The following is a 16,922-nucleotide window of genomic DNA, read 5'->3' as shown; positions in this document are numbered from 1 at the left end:
GCTCAGCAGCAGTGGCAACGATGTAGAGCTCTCCAGCCGAGATGGCCGTGCAATCCCAGAATAGAAAGAGGGCCCCAGCATGGACTGATCGGGAAGTCTTGGATCTCATCGCTGTGTGGGGCGATGAGTCCGTGCTTTCCGAGCTGCACTCCAAAAGACGGAACGCAAAGATCTATGAGAAGATCTCTAAAGCCATGGCAGAGAGAGGATACAGCCGGGATGCAACGCAGTGCCGCGTGAAAATCAAAGAGCTCAGACAAGGCTATCAGAAGACCAAACAGGCAAACGGACGCTCCGGATCCCAGCCCCACACATCCCGTTTCTACGAGGCACTGCATTCCATCCTTGGTGCGGCCGCCACCACTACCCCACCACTGACCGTGGACTCTGAGGATGGGATATTGTCCACGGCCGGTTCCTCGGACATGTTAGCGGACGGGGAAGATGAGGAAGGAGATGAGGAGGACGAGGCAGTCGACAGCGCTTACCAAGCTGATTTCCCCGACAGCCAGGAGCTCTTCATCCCCTTACAGAGATCCCCTACCAACCCTCCCCAGCATGTAACCCGGACACAGATTCAGGGGAAGGATCAAGCGGTAAGTGCTTTAAACATATAAACCTTTATTTTTTACAAAACTTGAATATTAAGACTAATAACAATCTGTGATTCATGATTTCTTCCCCCTGGGCGCTTAAATAATCAGTAACAACTATTTATAAAAAAATCAAACAGTGTCCAGTTGTGCATGATTGTGCTGCCCAAGCTGCTCCACTCTTTAGTCCCTGCTACTGCAGCTAGATGAAAATCCGGTCTATATGTCCGGGGATAGAGCAGTAGTCTTCCACGGACATCTCCACAAAGCTCTCCTGCAAGTAATGGGATAGCCTGTTCATCAGGTTCCTGGGGAGAGCGGCTTTACTTGGTCCTCCGAAGTACGAGACGTTCCCGCGCCAGGAGACAAGCAGGTACTCTGGTATCAGTGCCTTGCATAGCATGGCGGCATAGGGCCCCGGTCTCTGCAGGCTTTCTCGAAGCATCCTTTGGATCTCGGTGTCCAGGATCCTCATGAGAGTAATGTCGCTCTTGACAACCTGCTTTAAATTAGGTAGGGGACTGTTAGTATTGGGACTGCTTGCAACAAGTTCCTTTACAGAACTGTGACCGCTGGTTTACAGCCACGCGGTGGGGGCGGGAGAGGGCCAGCATCCAGGGATCTTTCCCTGGCACATCCGCGAGGGGGTGGGACAGGGCCAGAGTTCCTGCTTGGCCGATTGCTGGCAGCACAGACTGGCAGTGCTTTCAATGTGAAAGGTGGCCAGTGGTACTCCTAAAGTTTTAATCTGCCACAAGTCTATGGCTTACCATGTTTGCCTGCTACAGAGAGTACCGTGTCCTGCCCCGGTTCCCAGATCGGCAGTGCAAAAGCCCAGGCACTGAAGGCGAGGTTCGAAAATTCGACCTTGTCCTCAGTGCGCATGTGATAGGTGTGGTTCATGGTCTTGTTCACAGAGAAAGACTATGTTCTTGATTCACAACTACATTTATCTTTCGGAGGAATTCACTGCCTTTTCCTCATTCCCACAGCCACATCTGCAACTGTCTCCCAACCCAGCCTGGCATCACACTCCCAGAGGCTAGCGCACATTAGGCGGAGGAAGAAGAAGACGCGAGAGGACATGTTCTCTGAACTTATGGGCTGCTCCCGAGCCCAGGCAGCACAGCATAACCAGTGGAGGGAGAATTTGTCCCAAATGCACCGGACACACATGGAACGTGAGGAGAGGTGGCGGCAGGAAGACCAGCAGGCGACTCAAACGCTGCTTGGACTTCTGAGGGAGCAAACGGACACGCTCCGGCGCCTTGTTGATGTTCTGCAGGAACGGAGGCAGGAGGACAGAGCCCCGCTGCAGTCTATCAGTAACCGCACTCCCCCGCCACCAAGTCCCATACCCCCCTCGCCCAAAGTCCAAAGAAGGAGGGGCGGCAGAGTCCGTGAAAACTCTCACTCCACCCCTGCAGACTGCTCAAGCACCAGAAGGCTGTCATTCCCCAAAATTTGAAAAGTCCTTTCCTGCCCGCCTCACCCAAGCCCCCGTCCAACTTTCACCCCCCAGTTTCATGTGTGGTTGTTAATAAAAAATACTTTTCTGTTCATTACTGTTTCAGTCATGTTCTTTTGAGGGAGAGTCTGTCTGAAGGGGGGGAAGGGGCTTGGTAATTGGACAGGACAGTCACCTTTAGCAGGGTACAGAGGCGGGGGCAGGTCCAGCAGCAGGGCACATACACAGTGCAGTGACTAGTTACCCTGGTCAGTCTGGGAGATGGTTTTCATGTTCTGTGCGTGGGGAGGGGGGTTGCACTGTGACTTTGTTGCGGGGGAGGGCAGTTACAAATCTTATGCAGCGGTCCTTGTCCTGGATCACAGAGCCACGCAGCAGGGGATCTGTAACCCTCCTCCCCCTGCCATAAAGTCACATAGCCCCCACATACACGCAGTCCCACTCAGGAGGGCTGGCAGGCTCCGTTGAAACAACCAGTCCGCCACTGTGAATCCTGTCATTCCTGGAGTTTAGAAGGATCATTTGCATCAGTACACTACACCCGCTCCCCACCACAGTCTGCGTCCCCTGTTTCAAAGATTCCCGCGAAAACAGTACTAAAGACAACGGTGTTCAATAACAAAAGTAAAACTGATTTTATTTTTTTGGAAGGGGGTGGAGGGGGTCTGTAACTGGAGAGGATAGTCATCCTTAACTGGGTAAAGAAACGGGGGCAGGTTCAGCTTCTCCGTACAGAAACTTAAAAGTCACTGGTTACCCTGCTCACTGTGGAACCTGGCTTTCAAAGCCTCCCGCATGCATAGCGCGTCCCGCTGGGCTCTTCTAATCGCCCGGCTGTCTGGCTGGGCGTAATCAGATGCCAGGCTATTTGCCTCAACCTCCCACCCCGCCATAAAGGTCTCCCCCTTGCTCTCACACAGATTGTGGAGCACACAGCAAGCAGCTATAACAATGGGGATATTGGTTTCGCTGAGATCACAGCGAGTGAGTAAGCTTCTCCATCTCCCCTTGAGATGTCCAAAAGCACACTCCACCACCATTCTGCACTTGCTCAGCCGGTAGTTGAAGAGTTCTTTTTCAGAGTCCAGGGCGCCAGTGTAGGGCTTCATGAGCCAGGGCATTAGCGGGTAGGCTGGGTCCCCAAGGATCACTGTAGGCATCTCCACATCCCCAAGAGTTATTTTGTGGTCCGGGAAGTAAATACCTTCCTGCAGCCGTCTAAACAGACCAGAGTTCCTGAAGACGCGAGCGTCATGAACCTTGCCCGGCCATCCAACGTTGATGTTGGTACAACGTCCCCTGTGGTCCACCAGTGCTTGCAGCACCATTGAAAAGTAGCCCTTTCGGTTGATGTACTGGCTGGCCTGGTGGTCCGGTCCCAGGATAGGGATGTGAGTTCCATCTATAGCCCCACCGCAGTTTGGGAATCCCATCGCGGCGAAGCCATCTATGATGACCTCCACGTTTCCCAGGGTCACTACCTTTGAGAGCAGTACCTTGACGATTGCGTTGGCTACTTGCATCACAACAACCCCCACGGTAGATTTGCCCACGCCAAACTGGTTCGCGACAGACCGGTAGCTGTCCGGCGTTGCAAGCTTCCAGAGGGCTATGGCCACTCGCTTCTGGACAGTCAGGGCTGCTCGCATCCGGGAGTCATTGCGCTTCAGGGCAGGGGACAGCAACTCACAAAGTTCCATGAAAGTCCCCTTCCGCATGCGAAAGTTTCGCAGCCACTGGGATTCGTCCCAGACCTGCAGCACTATGTGGTCCCACCAGTCAGTGCTTGTTTCCCGTGCCCAGAATCGCCGTTCCACAACATCCAGATGACCCATTGTCACCGTGATGTCCTCGGAGCTGGGTCCCGTGCTTTGTGAGAGGTCTGTGCCCCTCTCAGAGTTCAGGCCCTCACCGCGGTGCCGTAGCCTCCTCGCCTGGTTCATCTGCATCTGCCTCTGGGAAAGGTGGATGATAACCTGCGAGGCGTTGACAAGTGCCACAACTGCAGCGATGGTCGCAGCGGGATCCATGCTCGCAGTGCTGTGGCGTCCGTGCTGTCACTGACCCGAAAAGTGCGCGAACTGATTTCCCGCCGGCGCTTTCAGGGAGGGAGGGAGGGAGGGCGGTAGTGACAGACGGATGACGACAATTACCCAAAAGCACCCTCGACCCTTTTTTTTTTACCCAGAAGGCATTGGCGGCTCGACCCAGAATTCCAATGGGCAGCGGGGACTGCGGGAACTGTGGGATAGCTGCCCACAGTGCACCGCTTCCAATGTCAACGCTTTCCCCGTTAGTGTGGACTCACAAAGTCGAATTACTGTCCTTAGTGTGGACACACAAGTTCGACTTTGCAATATCGATTCCACATATTCGATTTAAGTGAAATCGAAATACCCTCGTAGTGTAGACATACCCTTAGACTCAAGGAGCTCAGTCTGTTTTGTTCAGCAAAAAGAAGGTTAAGGGGTGATTTGATTACAGTCTATAAGTGTCTACAACGGGAACAAATATTTACTAACGGGCTCTTCAGTCTAGCAGAGAAAGGTCTAACCCAGTGGTTCTCAACCTGTTAATGCAGCCCACAATGTGTTAAGTGGGGCGCAGGTTGAGAACCTCAGCCCCCCTCCACCCTAAAACCGCCCACAGTGGCCTATGACCAGCACCCCTGCTCAGAGTAGGGCCAGGTGTGGAGCCCTGGGTGCAGTCCAGGCAGCCGGACCCAAATCCTGCTGCATAGGGCCGAAGAGGACCCCGTGGTGTGGGGCTGGGCAGGAGCAGGGACCCAGACCCGAACTCCACGGTGCAGGGCCAGGCAGGAGCAGGGACCGGGACCCAGACCCGTACCCCGTGGCGTGGGGCTGGGCAGAAGTAGGGACCCAGACCTGGACCCCACGGCACAGGGCCAGGCAGGAGCAGGGACCCAGACCTGGACCTCGCAGCGCAGGGCAAAAGTCGGGCTCCAGACCCCACGGTGCGGGGCCGGGCAAAACCCAGCACCGGGCCAGGAGTGGAGCCCCCGGCGGGGCCGGCAGACAGGACCCGAGAAGGGGGGCCAGGAGCAGAGCCCCACCTAAAATCTGGGGCAAACCCCTTAGTTCCCAGAGCCTCCCCTCCCCCCCCCCCCCCCCCCCCAGCCACAGACCCACTCTCCTGCCCTACGGCACTCACCAGCCCTCTGCTGGCAGGAGCACAGATGCAGTCTGCAATAGGCTGTCTCCCCCTCAGCCAGCCCTGCTCCCTGCCAGACCAGAGCGGCAAATTTTGAATTGTAGCACACAGCTGGGCCACAGCTGTGTGCTAATTGGGCCACATGCAGCCCGCGGGTTGAGACCTGCTGGTCTAACCCGATCCAATAGCTGGCAGCTGAAAGTAGAGAAATTGAGACTGGAAATAAAGTGTAAATTTTTAAAGGTGAGAGTAATTAACCACTGGAGCAATTGACCAAGGGTTGTGGTGGATTCTCCATCACTGGCAATCTTTAAATCAAGGAGTTAGTGCGGGGAAGTTCTCTGGCCTGTGTTATACAGGAGCTCAGACTCAATGGTCACAGTGGCCTTGGAATCTATGAAAATCCCCTCTAGTAGACACCCCCTGAAGAAGCCGAGAAGAGGCAGCACAGCTGGATTGAGCAGAGCCTGGGAGAATCTGTCTGCCATTAGTTTGTGAACCCTTTGGAGGCAGGGATCTGTCTTACTCAGGGCTCTAGAATAGCTAGTACCCTTTGGGGGCTATATAAAGAGTGATACTAAATGAAGAGCAGCATAAATGTGTTGGGTTTCCTTGGATGAAGGTGCCTGTAACTGCTAAGGCCTTTGGTGTTGAAAGGACGCCTTGCTCAAAGCTGTGGCATTGCATCTGGTGGCTGGTCCTTCTTGATGAGTGATAGTAGCTGTGTGTGTTTCAGGAAACAGCTGTGGTTTTGACACTGGTTTTCATACAGTGACTACCAGCATCTAAATGAGACTGATTGTTAATCTGCAGGGGACCCCACATCCCTCTCCCGGGGCCAAGTTGGGGCTCTCACAGATGAGAGACAATGCCAGGGTTCCAGTGCTGGGTAAGGTGGAGGGTCCTCACTTGCCCACCATATGACTGGGCTGCTGGGGCCAGCGTGACAGAGCCCACGCACGGGGAGCACTTTCCTCAGCAGGAAGTGGCTCTCTTAAACAGATGATGTTTACAAAGTCAGTTGCCCCCGACTCCATGGGTGTGGGTCAGGCTGACTTCTCCATTCTGTCTGCCAGCTCCAGCACTCCATGGGCTGCTGCTCCCCTGCAGCTGATGGGTGGGGTGGCTATCCCAGACAGGCAAGAGCTGTGAGGGTCTCCCTCTGTCCCCTTCTCGAGGCCTTGGTGCAAGCATTCCTGTTGTTCTCTTTCTGCCTGCAGGATGGAGACGTTCCCGTCAGTGACAGAGGAGGTGCTGAGGGAGTTCCAGGTGCTGCTGAAGCACAGCCCTCCTCCCATCGGAAGCACCCGCATGCTGCAGCTCATGGCTATCAACATGTTTGCGGTGTACAACTCCCAGCCCAAAGGTACCAAATGTTGTCAAGGAGGGGGGCTGGGGAGTTGTGCCCTGTTCTGTGTGGCGAGTGATTAAATCCATGTGGCTGGAGACGAGCAGGGGAGGGATACTGAACGAGCAGCCTTCAGGGAGGCAGAGCTGTCTTTGCCTGCCTGCTGTGTGGAAGGCAGTAGAAAGGGCCCTGAGGCCAGGATCTCAGGGCCTCTCCCCAGAAAGTGCTGCTCTGTTCTGAGTGGGGAAAAGCTTGGGGGTGTCTTCCTGGAGTCAGGCAGAAGAGTGTTGTGGAGGAGGAGGATGCGCAATCCGTTACACCTCACTTAGAGCCTGTCCCTAAGAACTGAATGATTTCCTGACATGCTTTCCCAGCATCTGTCTCTGGCCCCGCTCGGAGCCTTACACTGGCGCTTAGAGGCAGGCCTGAAGACAGCTGCTCTCCGGAGGCATCATCCGTGGCAGTCAAGGGACAGCTCTGGGGGAGCATGCCCAGTCCAGTGGCTGCCCGTGACTGCTGAGCTCACTGCCGAGCCTGTTTGTAGGTAGCTGCTGGAGGCAGTAACTGAAGGGCCAGGAAAGGAGGCTCGCCCCAGACAGAGCCAGCTGGGAAACACAGCAGGTGTGTCCAGATGGGGTGTGATTGCTTCTCTCCATTCCCTCTTGGGCTGGGTGTGTTGGCTCCTCTCCCTTTATAGCCTTGAGTCTATTGACCAGTGGCTGTCCCCAGACCCAGTGTTCTCCGAGCTTGAGAGTGGGCTCCGGGGCGGAGTGCCCTTTCCTCAAGCGCGCTGCAGAGAATTCTGAGTGCGGCTGAGGTGGCAGTTGCCTGTTTGTTTGCAGCCGTACGCAATGACAGTGGGGTTGGACGTGCACTCCCAGGGCAGGAAGAGCACCAGCTGCTGGATGTTTAGATTCGGAAGGGGGCAAGGCCTCTCCCACTGCAGTTGTGGCCAGAGTGCTGGGTTCTTACAGACAGACACAATCCCTGCCCCCCAAAGCTCGTGATTTCAGCTTTTCCTCTGCGACCCGTTGGCTCCTTGTAGTGCCAGACGAAGTGACTGGGGGACGAGATGAGCTGACTGGGTGAAGTGGTGTGCTGGAGAAATAGCCGCACCCCAGCCTGCTTCCCAGGCATCTTCCTGAGTCCCAAGTGCTGTTGCTTAGGTTGGGCTCGTGAGCCCGCTCTGCTAGGTGCCAGCTCACCAGATGGAGTGTTTCTCTTTCCCGGCTTCAAAGTACTTTACAAACATGAGCAAATATCTCCTCTCAGCCCCCTGGGAGGCAGGTCATTGTCCTTATCCCTGTGCTACAGATGCAGGGACGGGCACAGAGTAGGAAAGGGCCCTGGCCAAGCTCATGCTGCAAGCCACAGGCAGAGCTGTGGCTAAAACCCAGGTGTCTCGACTCCCAGTCCTGCACTCAGACCCCAGTTCCAAGGGGATGCAGGCAAGGGGAAGGGAGCTGAGGCTGTCTCTTCTCTTGCTATGTGAAATAAGCCCAAATGTTCTTAAGGGTCCCTCTCTCCTAAGTGAGTAGGTGCCTGCTGCACCCAGCCTCCGGTCTCTGGAGGGAGCAACCCCTTTCCTGCCTGGGGCTCCGTAGTGAGTGCCTGGAACCAGTGACTGTGAATTGGAGGATGCTGCAGTTCCCACCTGACAATGTTAGAGGGTTTGTCGGGGGTCTTGTGCTCGGCTCTCGTGTTTGAGAGCCTAGGGCACTGCTGATCACGTTCCTGGGGTAGAAATACTATTGTCAAAGTGAGCTTGTTGCCAGCCCGAACATCCCTGACATTTCCGGGGTGTGCATATGTCGAATGCTGGCAAAGTCCCATGTGAGCTTGGAGCCGATTTCATGGTACTGAGAGGTACAAAGAGCTGGATGCTGAGGCAAAGCAAAGGGCCTGGAGTTTTAAATATATGCAAGAGCATTTGCTGCATTGTTGCCAAGTGCCCAGTGCATAGCTGAGGCGTTGGCTCCACGCCCTGGTGTGTGGGCTGCTGTGGGCAGAGGGCTGAGGGGAGCTTACTGCAGTGATGGCTGGTGGGAAGATGCATGTTTCCATTTCCCAGCATATGAGTCACCTTCTGTGTGTTGCACTTGCACGGACAGCGGCAAGAGGGGGTGTTGTGGTGATCAGCATCTGTGTGTATGGAGGAGGCTGAAAGGCCTTAAAACCTTTCCCTCATTATCATCAGCACAGTCACTGAAGGGAGTGGCAAATCACGAGTGATTCCATTCAGCGGCCTTCCCCACCAGCCTCTGCACTGCTGGGCAGTGCGTCACAGGGAGAGCACGGCAGGGCTGTCCTGCGCACATGCCTGCAGGTGTCGTCTCTGTCTGGTCTCTGCTCAGAGCAGGAGTTATGCTGTCTCTAGGGCAGAGAGGGAACTCATTCGTAGGCTTCCTGCACTGCCCTGGGGCTCCTGCTGTGGAATGGACCTGCTGCCCATAGTGTTAGTTGGCTCATGAGCCTTCCCTTTGCTCCTGTTGATTTCTAGGCCTCCAAGACCCCTGTCTGTACTAGAAAATCTTTTCAAAACTTCCCTCCCAGCTGCTGCCGCTGTGTATCAATTAGACCTGCTCTCAATAAGGTTAGACTGTGTGGCTCCTCCCCATTAGGGCTCCCATCGCTGTTCATACTGAGGGAGCTGGACTGGTGCTAGCAAAGGTGCAGCAGACCTGGGGTCAGGCTACCTGTCCCTGCTTTCATTGACAGAATCTCACTTGACTCCAGGTGGAGCCAAGAATCCCACTCAGGGTCTTTTCTCCTGATGGAGCACCCATTAACCAGTGAGCCAGCCCCTCAGCCGCCCATGTGGAAGCGGGGTTAGGAAGGGTCTAGCTGCTGCCTCAGATCAGAGCCATGTAGTGCTATGGCAGACCCTGGACTGGAATGGGAAGAAGAGAACTGGACGCAGGATCCGAGGCTGCAGCTTGTGCAGTTGCTGCCCCTGTCTAGTGTGAGCTGTCAGTGGCTGCTGATACCTTTGAGGCCATCCTGGGCTCCCAGGGAAGGGCAGGGACCTTTTTGGGGTGGCCATGTTTAATAGTTTGGTAGCCATCTGCACATGTGACTCGCAAGGAAGTTTGGATCCCTTTATCCAAACCACAGACACTCCAAGAATTTTAATTTTTTTAATTCTGTAATTTGGGGAAATAAAACTCTGGTTTCTGAAAGGGCTAATTGAAGCCGTGCTTGCAGCAGGGGCATATCGGTGGGGAGAGAAACCCCCTCCCAGCCCATCTGTGCCCAATTTACTCCAATCTGGCCTCTCGGGGGCTTTTTTCTTTCTCTCTCTCTCTTTAATAATTTGTTTTATAATTCCTGGAATCAAACCCATCTCAGACACACTGTTTTATTTTACTGTATTATTGGATTATACTTCCTATAAATCACTGGATGTTATTCATAGGCCACCCCCGGAATAACTTCCCCTCTCCCCGATGGGTCTACATTCCACACAAATGCACACCAACCTGGGGGCTCAGCAGAGGGCACCCTAGAGACACTTCCCGGAAATCCCAGCAAATTTCCCTGGCTCTGGGTGTGAGGCATCAGGCTGCAGCACCTGGATGCCTTCTGGCACTTACAGTCCTGGTGCATTTGTTCTTTCGAGTTTGTGAGGAACTCGGGCTGAAAGGGAGGGGGTTGCCACATGTGCATCCCCAGCATGTGTGGGGAATGGCGTGCAGAGTCAGGGCTGGGTACTACTGGCTGGGCTAGTGCTTTGGGCTCATGAACAGGAAGACAGGCCAGACTTTAATCAGAAGAAATGTCAGTGGAGTGTGGTGACTAATCTGTGTGACCTGCTGACCAGTAACTAGGGGTCTTGCTGTTTGGATGGCAGTCGCACCGCTGGGGTGGCTTTGGAGCATGGGAACAGGTTCATTAGGGCAGCTTATAGGAAATCAGTCCCTAATGTAGAATCATCCTGGTTTGTGGCTAGGGCTTGGCTCACATGGGCCAAACCCTGGGTCCACTCTCCCATTTGGGCCCAAAGGTCCTCCTTCCCCTCCTCCCCCCACTGGAGAAATAGGGCCTGGAGGGCAACAGAACTGATGTGGCAGTGCTGCACGGGGTTGGGAGTGCAGGCTGGGGAGAGTCCCACCCCTATACACCATGGAACTGTGCTCTGGGGGCCTCTGGAGCAGCATGGCGAATCATCATTACACATCCTCTAGCCACTGCTGTGCACATGTAGAAAGGAACAAGCTAGCGCTTAGCAGAACTGTCTGGTGCATAGACCTTCTCTGCACCAGTTCCTGCCAGGTCCACTGAAAGACATCATCTGATAAAGGAATCTGTATGGTAGTGCAAAGTATCTGTGCCTCAGGTATGTGTGAGACCCTCCCCCTTGTTCAGCATCTGTGCACAGCTGGAGAAGGAGGCATCACTCATGTAATTCTCAACTGAATTCATTATGTACTTAGTCTGTTACCAAACAGACAGCTCCCCTGCCATCCTGCTCCTGTGTGCGGCTCTGTGCTGAGCGCACTGTGGGCTTCGCTTTAGTGACCGCAAATGCTCGGACTTGCGAGCTAGACCTGTGAACCCTTAAAATAGCCCTTGAGATGTTGGAAGGGCGAGCAGTGTCTACCCTTGGCGGCAGCCCCGGGCCCGTCTCCGAGTGTCTCTTCAGCACTCGCTTGGTTTCCCGCACGGGATCAGGCTTTGCTTGACGAGCTAACTGCAGCATCGGAAAAAAGGCTCAGCCGGAAACACTTACTGCTCATCTACCGCAGCCGCATCTCAATGGCTTTTCGTGAGGGTCTAACCACATCATGCGTATTGGAGCACAAAGAAGGTGCTGGGAGCTGAGCCCAAAGGGGTCCGGTGCATTCGAGCTAGTTTAAAAATAAAACACTGCTGTGGACAGCAGCCTTGGTTTGGTGGAGTTTTAAAATTAGGTTTAAAACGAGGCTTAATGAAACCTCAGACTCCAGTTAGCAGAAGCAGCGGTGTGATCGCCCTGGCTGGGAAGTGGAGCTCAGCCCTTTCTCCTAATTCCCCCTCTCTGTGGTAAAGCTCAGCTGGCCTGTTCTCTGCGTTTTCCATAGTAGAGCACCTGGAGCAAGAGGAAAATCAGAGCAGAGATTGGGCCAGGCTTGGTGAGGACTGGGCTCTCTGCACAGTCTGGAAGCCCAGCTTGGACACATCTCTACTGCGTGTTTTACCCATAGCCGGGATGCCCCTGTTATAACTGGGTCTCCCAACATGGCAGGGTTTACATGCCTCTAGAGTAGCTCAGTGCTGCTTCCCTTTAAGGCTGACTGGGTGTTACTGTCCTTAGTATGTGTGTGTGGGGGGGTCTGAAATGACACTCCCAGAGCTCTGCTTTGGGGAAGAGAGTCATTAAATTTCCCCCTCCCCTTCTCCTTTGACCCCTCTTCTCCCTGTGCTTGGACCAGGAGCTGCAAACCCAGAGCCTGGGGCAGGAACGTCTCAGACTTGTGACCTAGCCCAAAGGAGAAAGGGGGCCTATTGGACTGTTTTGGACTGCTCACCCTACCTACAGCTGTGTGGAGCTCGCTGTGGAGATTGGGCTGGGAAGAGTACCACACCTGGGGATTGCACGTCGGGTTAGGTTTTATCCTCAGCCTAATATTGAGGACAGTAGCAGCACCTAGCAGCCCCAGCCATGGACCCAGGACCCTACTGTGCTAAGCACGGTACAGGAAGACGGTCCCTGCCCCAGTGAATTTACAATCTGAGCAGTGCCTTGGCCTTTGTACACATCTGCTTAGTGTCTGTGCTGTTCACTTGAGGAGAAAATATGCACCCACAGCACCTGCACCCCCTGTCGCTTCTGTAGGCCGTGTGCCTGGCCCCTTCTGCTCAGGAGAAGCCTAGCTCTGGAATAACAAAGAGTGCTGCAGCTCAGGCTGGCGGTACATTGGCAGAGCTGCGAGAAGGAAACGTCTATGAAACCGTCTCACGCTAAGCTGTAGCTGATGCTGGACTCCTGACGGATGCAGACGTGGCTGAAAGCGCTGGCAGACTGTTAGCGTTTGCTCTCTCAGGTAGCTGTGAGGGTGGGGTTTGACAGGACGCTGGGAGGGAAATCTGTAGGTCTCAGCCACAAGACACATCACTAAAGCTCAGGTAAGCTACAGTGGTCCTAACATGCTTGCTGAGGAAGCCTCTCCTGAGCTCTTGGGGCTGGTGGCAGCAATATTTAGACTGAAGTTTTCCTTTGCTTATTCCCCTCGGTTTCCTGTTTAAAAGGCAGATTGTCACATATCTGGGGATTTATTTACCGTAATTGGAATTATTCTCATGGCTTCTGACTTCCACCCTCTGATGCAAGACTGCATAGTGTAACGTGTCCAGAAAGTCACGTGACTTTTTCCCCCTTGCCACCAGTGCCAGCAGGAGATGCAGTAATCAGCATGCTGCAGGGAATTTCCATTTGCAGTTCAGGTTTCTGAAATCTCGACTTTGGCTTCAGGAGCAGAGCATGGAGCAGGACTTTGTGAAGGGAAGGACGATGTTTCCAGTGTGTGCCGAGTGCCTGCCGTTGTGTCAGATTCTCCAGGCTTCCCCTCCAGCTGGAGTGGGGCTGTGCAGCAAAGGTCCCTATTGGGCAGTCTTATTAGGTGAACTCTTTGGGGGCTTCTGTCAGGCCTGCCTGTGATGTAAGCACTTCCTCACTGTCTACTCAGGAGAGAGGGCGAGACCTAGATCTCATTTCAGGGCAGCGAGCAGAGGGAAATGATTTGTAATCACAAAGCTAGACTCTGCTTTGCAGCCCAGGTTCCGCTGCCTGAGCGTGCAGGTTAGGACAAATCCCGTGGCACTTCAAGTCTGTTTAGAGAGCTTTTCTGCTGTAGTGTGACACTGAGCCCAGACTGGCTGTGGGACGTGTCTCCCTCGTGATGTATTTTCTGGAGCTGGAGGAACTATGGGCATTTCAGAGAGACCCTGTGAGGGGCATGTGCTGTGTAAAATGAAACTAAAGGCAGGCAATTCTGAGCTCTGACAGACACTGCATCCCTCAGTCCAGGCACTATGAGACGAGAGTGGTGATCAGTACAGCTGTTCCGCGGTGCTTCACCCTCTGTGTGGGGGTGTGGAGAAAGGGGAGTGCTTGTGCTGGGAGAGCGAGGACTGGAGGTGATGCAGAACTGGTTTGCACCCTGACAGGAAATCCTCTCACTTTTAAGGAGACATTTCATAGTCTAAATATATCTCTTGACTGTGTCTTGCACCTGTGATTTCCTCCTGTTTCTGTGGAGCAGTGAGTTAATTACTATGTTTTTATTTAATTCCGTGTTAGAGAACATTGTATAATTAGGCTCGTTACGATGTTTTGCGATGTGGTAATGATCTTGATGACGTTTGCCAAGCTGCTCTGTAAGGCCTGCCAGCTTTAAGGAGTGAAAGCCCCCTGCTCTGCATCACCACGCCCTGTACAGGCTCAAGAACAGCGTCCCAGCTCTGTGAGCGTAGCCCTTCCCAGACCCCCGTGGGCTAGCGGACATTGTCAGCTCACCTCCCATCACCTTCTTTAAGAACCAAATCCCACTCAGTTCTGTCTCATCTCTTCTTGCATTTGTAAGGCACCAATTCCCATGGTAACTAGATGCTAGGTTCTCGAAGGGGGCTAGCATTGGCAGAGTGTGGGGGTGCTCTGAGGGCTGTGTTGGCAGTGATGTATAAAGTGCCTTTGTCCTGCCTGGGACCAAGGAAGGAAAGTGAGCACAGCCAGAATATTTCCATCCATATATTTCAGGAAGCCACGTGTCTGAGAATGAAAGGTGGTCCTTAAGCAAGCTCAGGTCAACAAGGAGACTCTTGCCTACCTGTTCTCTCGCCTACTTCCATCACATTTGGTGAGGAGGCCATCTGGACCCCTGTGTGCTGTTGCACTTGGTCCTGTGGCAGGGCAGTGTTGGATCTGCCTGTGATGATTCTGTGGGCTTCTCTTCACAAGAAAACCTTGAGGAATCATGTTTGCTAACATGATGTTAAATCCAGCTTTGCAGTCAGTGTAGACTGGGACAAGTTGTGTTTAATGCTGTTAGTTGATCATGGGTAAATCTCTATAGACCCAGCAGAGTTTCTCCTGAGCCTGCTGACACAGTGTTAAACACGACAGTCTCTATCTACACTGATTGCAGAGTCATGTTCAACACACTGTGGTTCCTGGAGGTTGTGGTTAACATGACCTAGGGAAAGCCAGTAAGTGCCATGGAAAGGGGATAAGTGATTCTCTCCAGATGGTAATGCTGCGGCTAGAGCAACCCTCCCGTGAGCGTCTGGCTCGGCCCAGAGCTCTGACCCCACTCTAGCCTTCTGCAGCTCCTGCCGTATCCTTCATCCTTGTGTTGCCGACCTCCTCATTCTCCCTGAGCTTTGGATTGTTCCATAGCCCTTTGTACTCAGGGCCATGTGTGTGTGGGATGGGGAAGCAGTGATTGTCCCCATGTTGGATGGCAACACAACAGCCAGAGGGAAACTGGACATGCAAACCAGTGAGAGAAATGCAGTTTGCTGGCTGTTCTTCCACACCCGGTAGTTGTGGCTCTGCGGTGGGATTTTGTTTTAACCCTACTCAGATACCTACTGGGAGCTCAGTGTGCTGATCTCCCCAGCATGCTCTCCCGGCGTTGCCTCTCTGCGGACTCCTGGTGTGTCTCTGCCTGCGCCGGAATGGAGACAGGGAGGCTTGCGTAAGCAAATCCTGCTCTCCAGATAATGGCACCGACGCAGAAAGAAGGCCCCTGCTGCCAAATGTACATTGGGAACAGCATAAACCCTTCAGAGCGAGTCCTAGGGAGCCAAGGGCTGATGAGACCTCGCAGTTGGTGCTGGGAGCAGGCCTCACCCTTCTCTGGGGCCCCAAATGTACAAGGTCCATGGCAGAGAGGGGAAGAATTCTGCCACATGTGCTTGTGTCTTTAAAAGTAGGCAAAGCGGAAGTGATGCTCTCAGCCCATCTGCACTTGGGGCTGCGCACCGAGAGCTAGACGCACTGCAGCTGGTGCGAGGCCCTGGCAGTGCGAGGAGCTGCTGTCTGTTGGGCTTTACTGCTGTCTACGTTGAAACATGGCTTGGGAGGGGGTTAGTGGCACAGTGCCAGGCCCTGTTAGCCTGGCCTTCTCTTTCCTTTCTCCTCCCCCCCCCTCCATGCTTTAAAGTCACATTTCCAGGCCAGACATAGAATTAATCTCTGGGCACTTCACATTGCTGGCAGCACAAAGCAGGATGTGGGATCTTTTTTTCTCTCTCTCTGCGTCTTGGCTGACTTTTTTACCTCTCGAAGAATTTGGAAGGGCCGTGAGATTCCCCCCTGCTCCCCCCTTGCCTCAGTGCCGTGCAGTTTTTCAGCAGGCTGATCACCCTGCTGTGGCTTCACCCTAATAGATTTCATATGTTGATGCAGTTGACATCAGTATCAAACTATTTTACATGTGATCTGGTGTATTTCCTGAGGAAATCTGCAAGATATTTATTAAGAACTAATAAAATAAACCTCTCCATGAGCTTTTAGGTAGTTTTCAATTTTTCATGTCTCTCTCGTTTCCTCTTATCAATGAGTTTCTATTTTCTCCCTCCTCTCTGACCATTGCAAAAGGAAACAAAAATAAATGCTTTAAACCATTCCTGAATGGACCCTGAGAATACTTCTGCAGTGATGTATCAGCAAAGTTGTATTTTTAGTGAAGTATTGTCAAGACCAAAAATATCCCGCTGTAGTGCATCCTTTTTATAGGGCTTTGTGTGTGTGTTGAGTGTTGTTCAAGCTTGCCCCAGAGTCTGCCTTTCGACTACTGCAGCTTTGCCTCCTATCACAGCTGGAGTCCATTAGGCCTTGAAAATTAAAGTAATCCTGGTTAAGAAAGAAAAATTAATCAGTGTAGCAGAGCTGCATTTTCCCCAGCTGAGCCCGGATACCTGCATGGCAGCACTGACTAGAAAGACTCCAGCGGACCAAGAATGTGTGGGTTGGGAGTGTGCTGTGGTCCAGTGGTTTTGCTGCTGTGTTCTTGCCACTGAGGGTGTTCCCTGTACCAGAGTTAGCTTGCACTGTACAGATAGCAGCAGTTTTCCCTTTCTTGGTGCGTTGTGGAACAGCCACACCGGCAGGGTCTGCCTGTGGGTTGTAGTCACCTGGTGGCTCCTTCTCAGTGTTCATTCCAAGGGAATCCTTGGGGGCCTTGGTGCATTAGAGAGTAGATGTGTGTGTGACTGATCGGAGGCTGACATCTACCTGGGAGCTGGGTTTTTCTAGCCCAGTTACCCTAATGTCAACTTCATATGTTCCAAGGAATTCTCGGTATGTGCTTTATTGGCATCTAATTCTGTGTCCTTCGTTGAGCTGTATCCCTAATAGAAA

The 16,922-nt window shown here is 53.3% G+C and overlaps 1 protein-coding gene across 1 annotated transcript in view; it reads left to right on the top strand.

The window, feature by feature from the left end:
- The window catches only part of SMG6 (SMG6 nonsense mediated mRNA decay factor), a 169,308-nt gene that overhangs the window by 44,996 nt on the left and 107,390 nt on the right, over positions 1–16,922 (top strand). Inside the window, exon 10 of the mRNA XM_065418202.1 lies at positions 6,453–6,598. Coding sequence (XP_065274274.1) covers positions 6,453–6,598 — 146 coding nt within the window. The remainder of the gene's footprint in view (positions 1–6,452; positions 6,599–16,922) is intronic.

The sequence above is a fragment of the Emys orbicularis genome, chromosome 17, assembly GCF_028017835.1.
Source record: "Emys orbicularis isolate rEmyOrb1 chromosome 17, rEmyOrb1.hap1, whole genome shotgun sequence".
NCBI classification, from domain to species: Eukaryota; Metazoa; Chordata; order Testudines; family Emydidae; genus Emys; species Emys orbicularis.
Note: the sequence above shows the minus strand (reverse complement) of the source record. Positions and strands in the feature narration are given on the sequence as shown.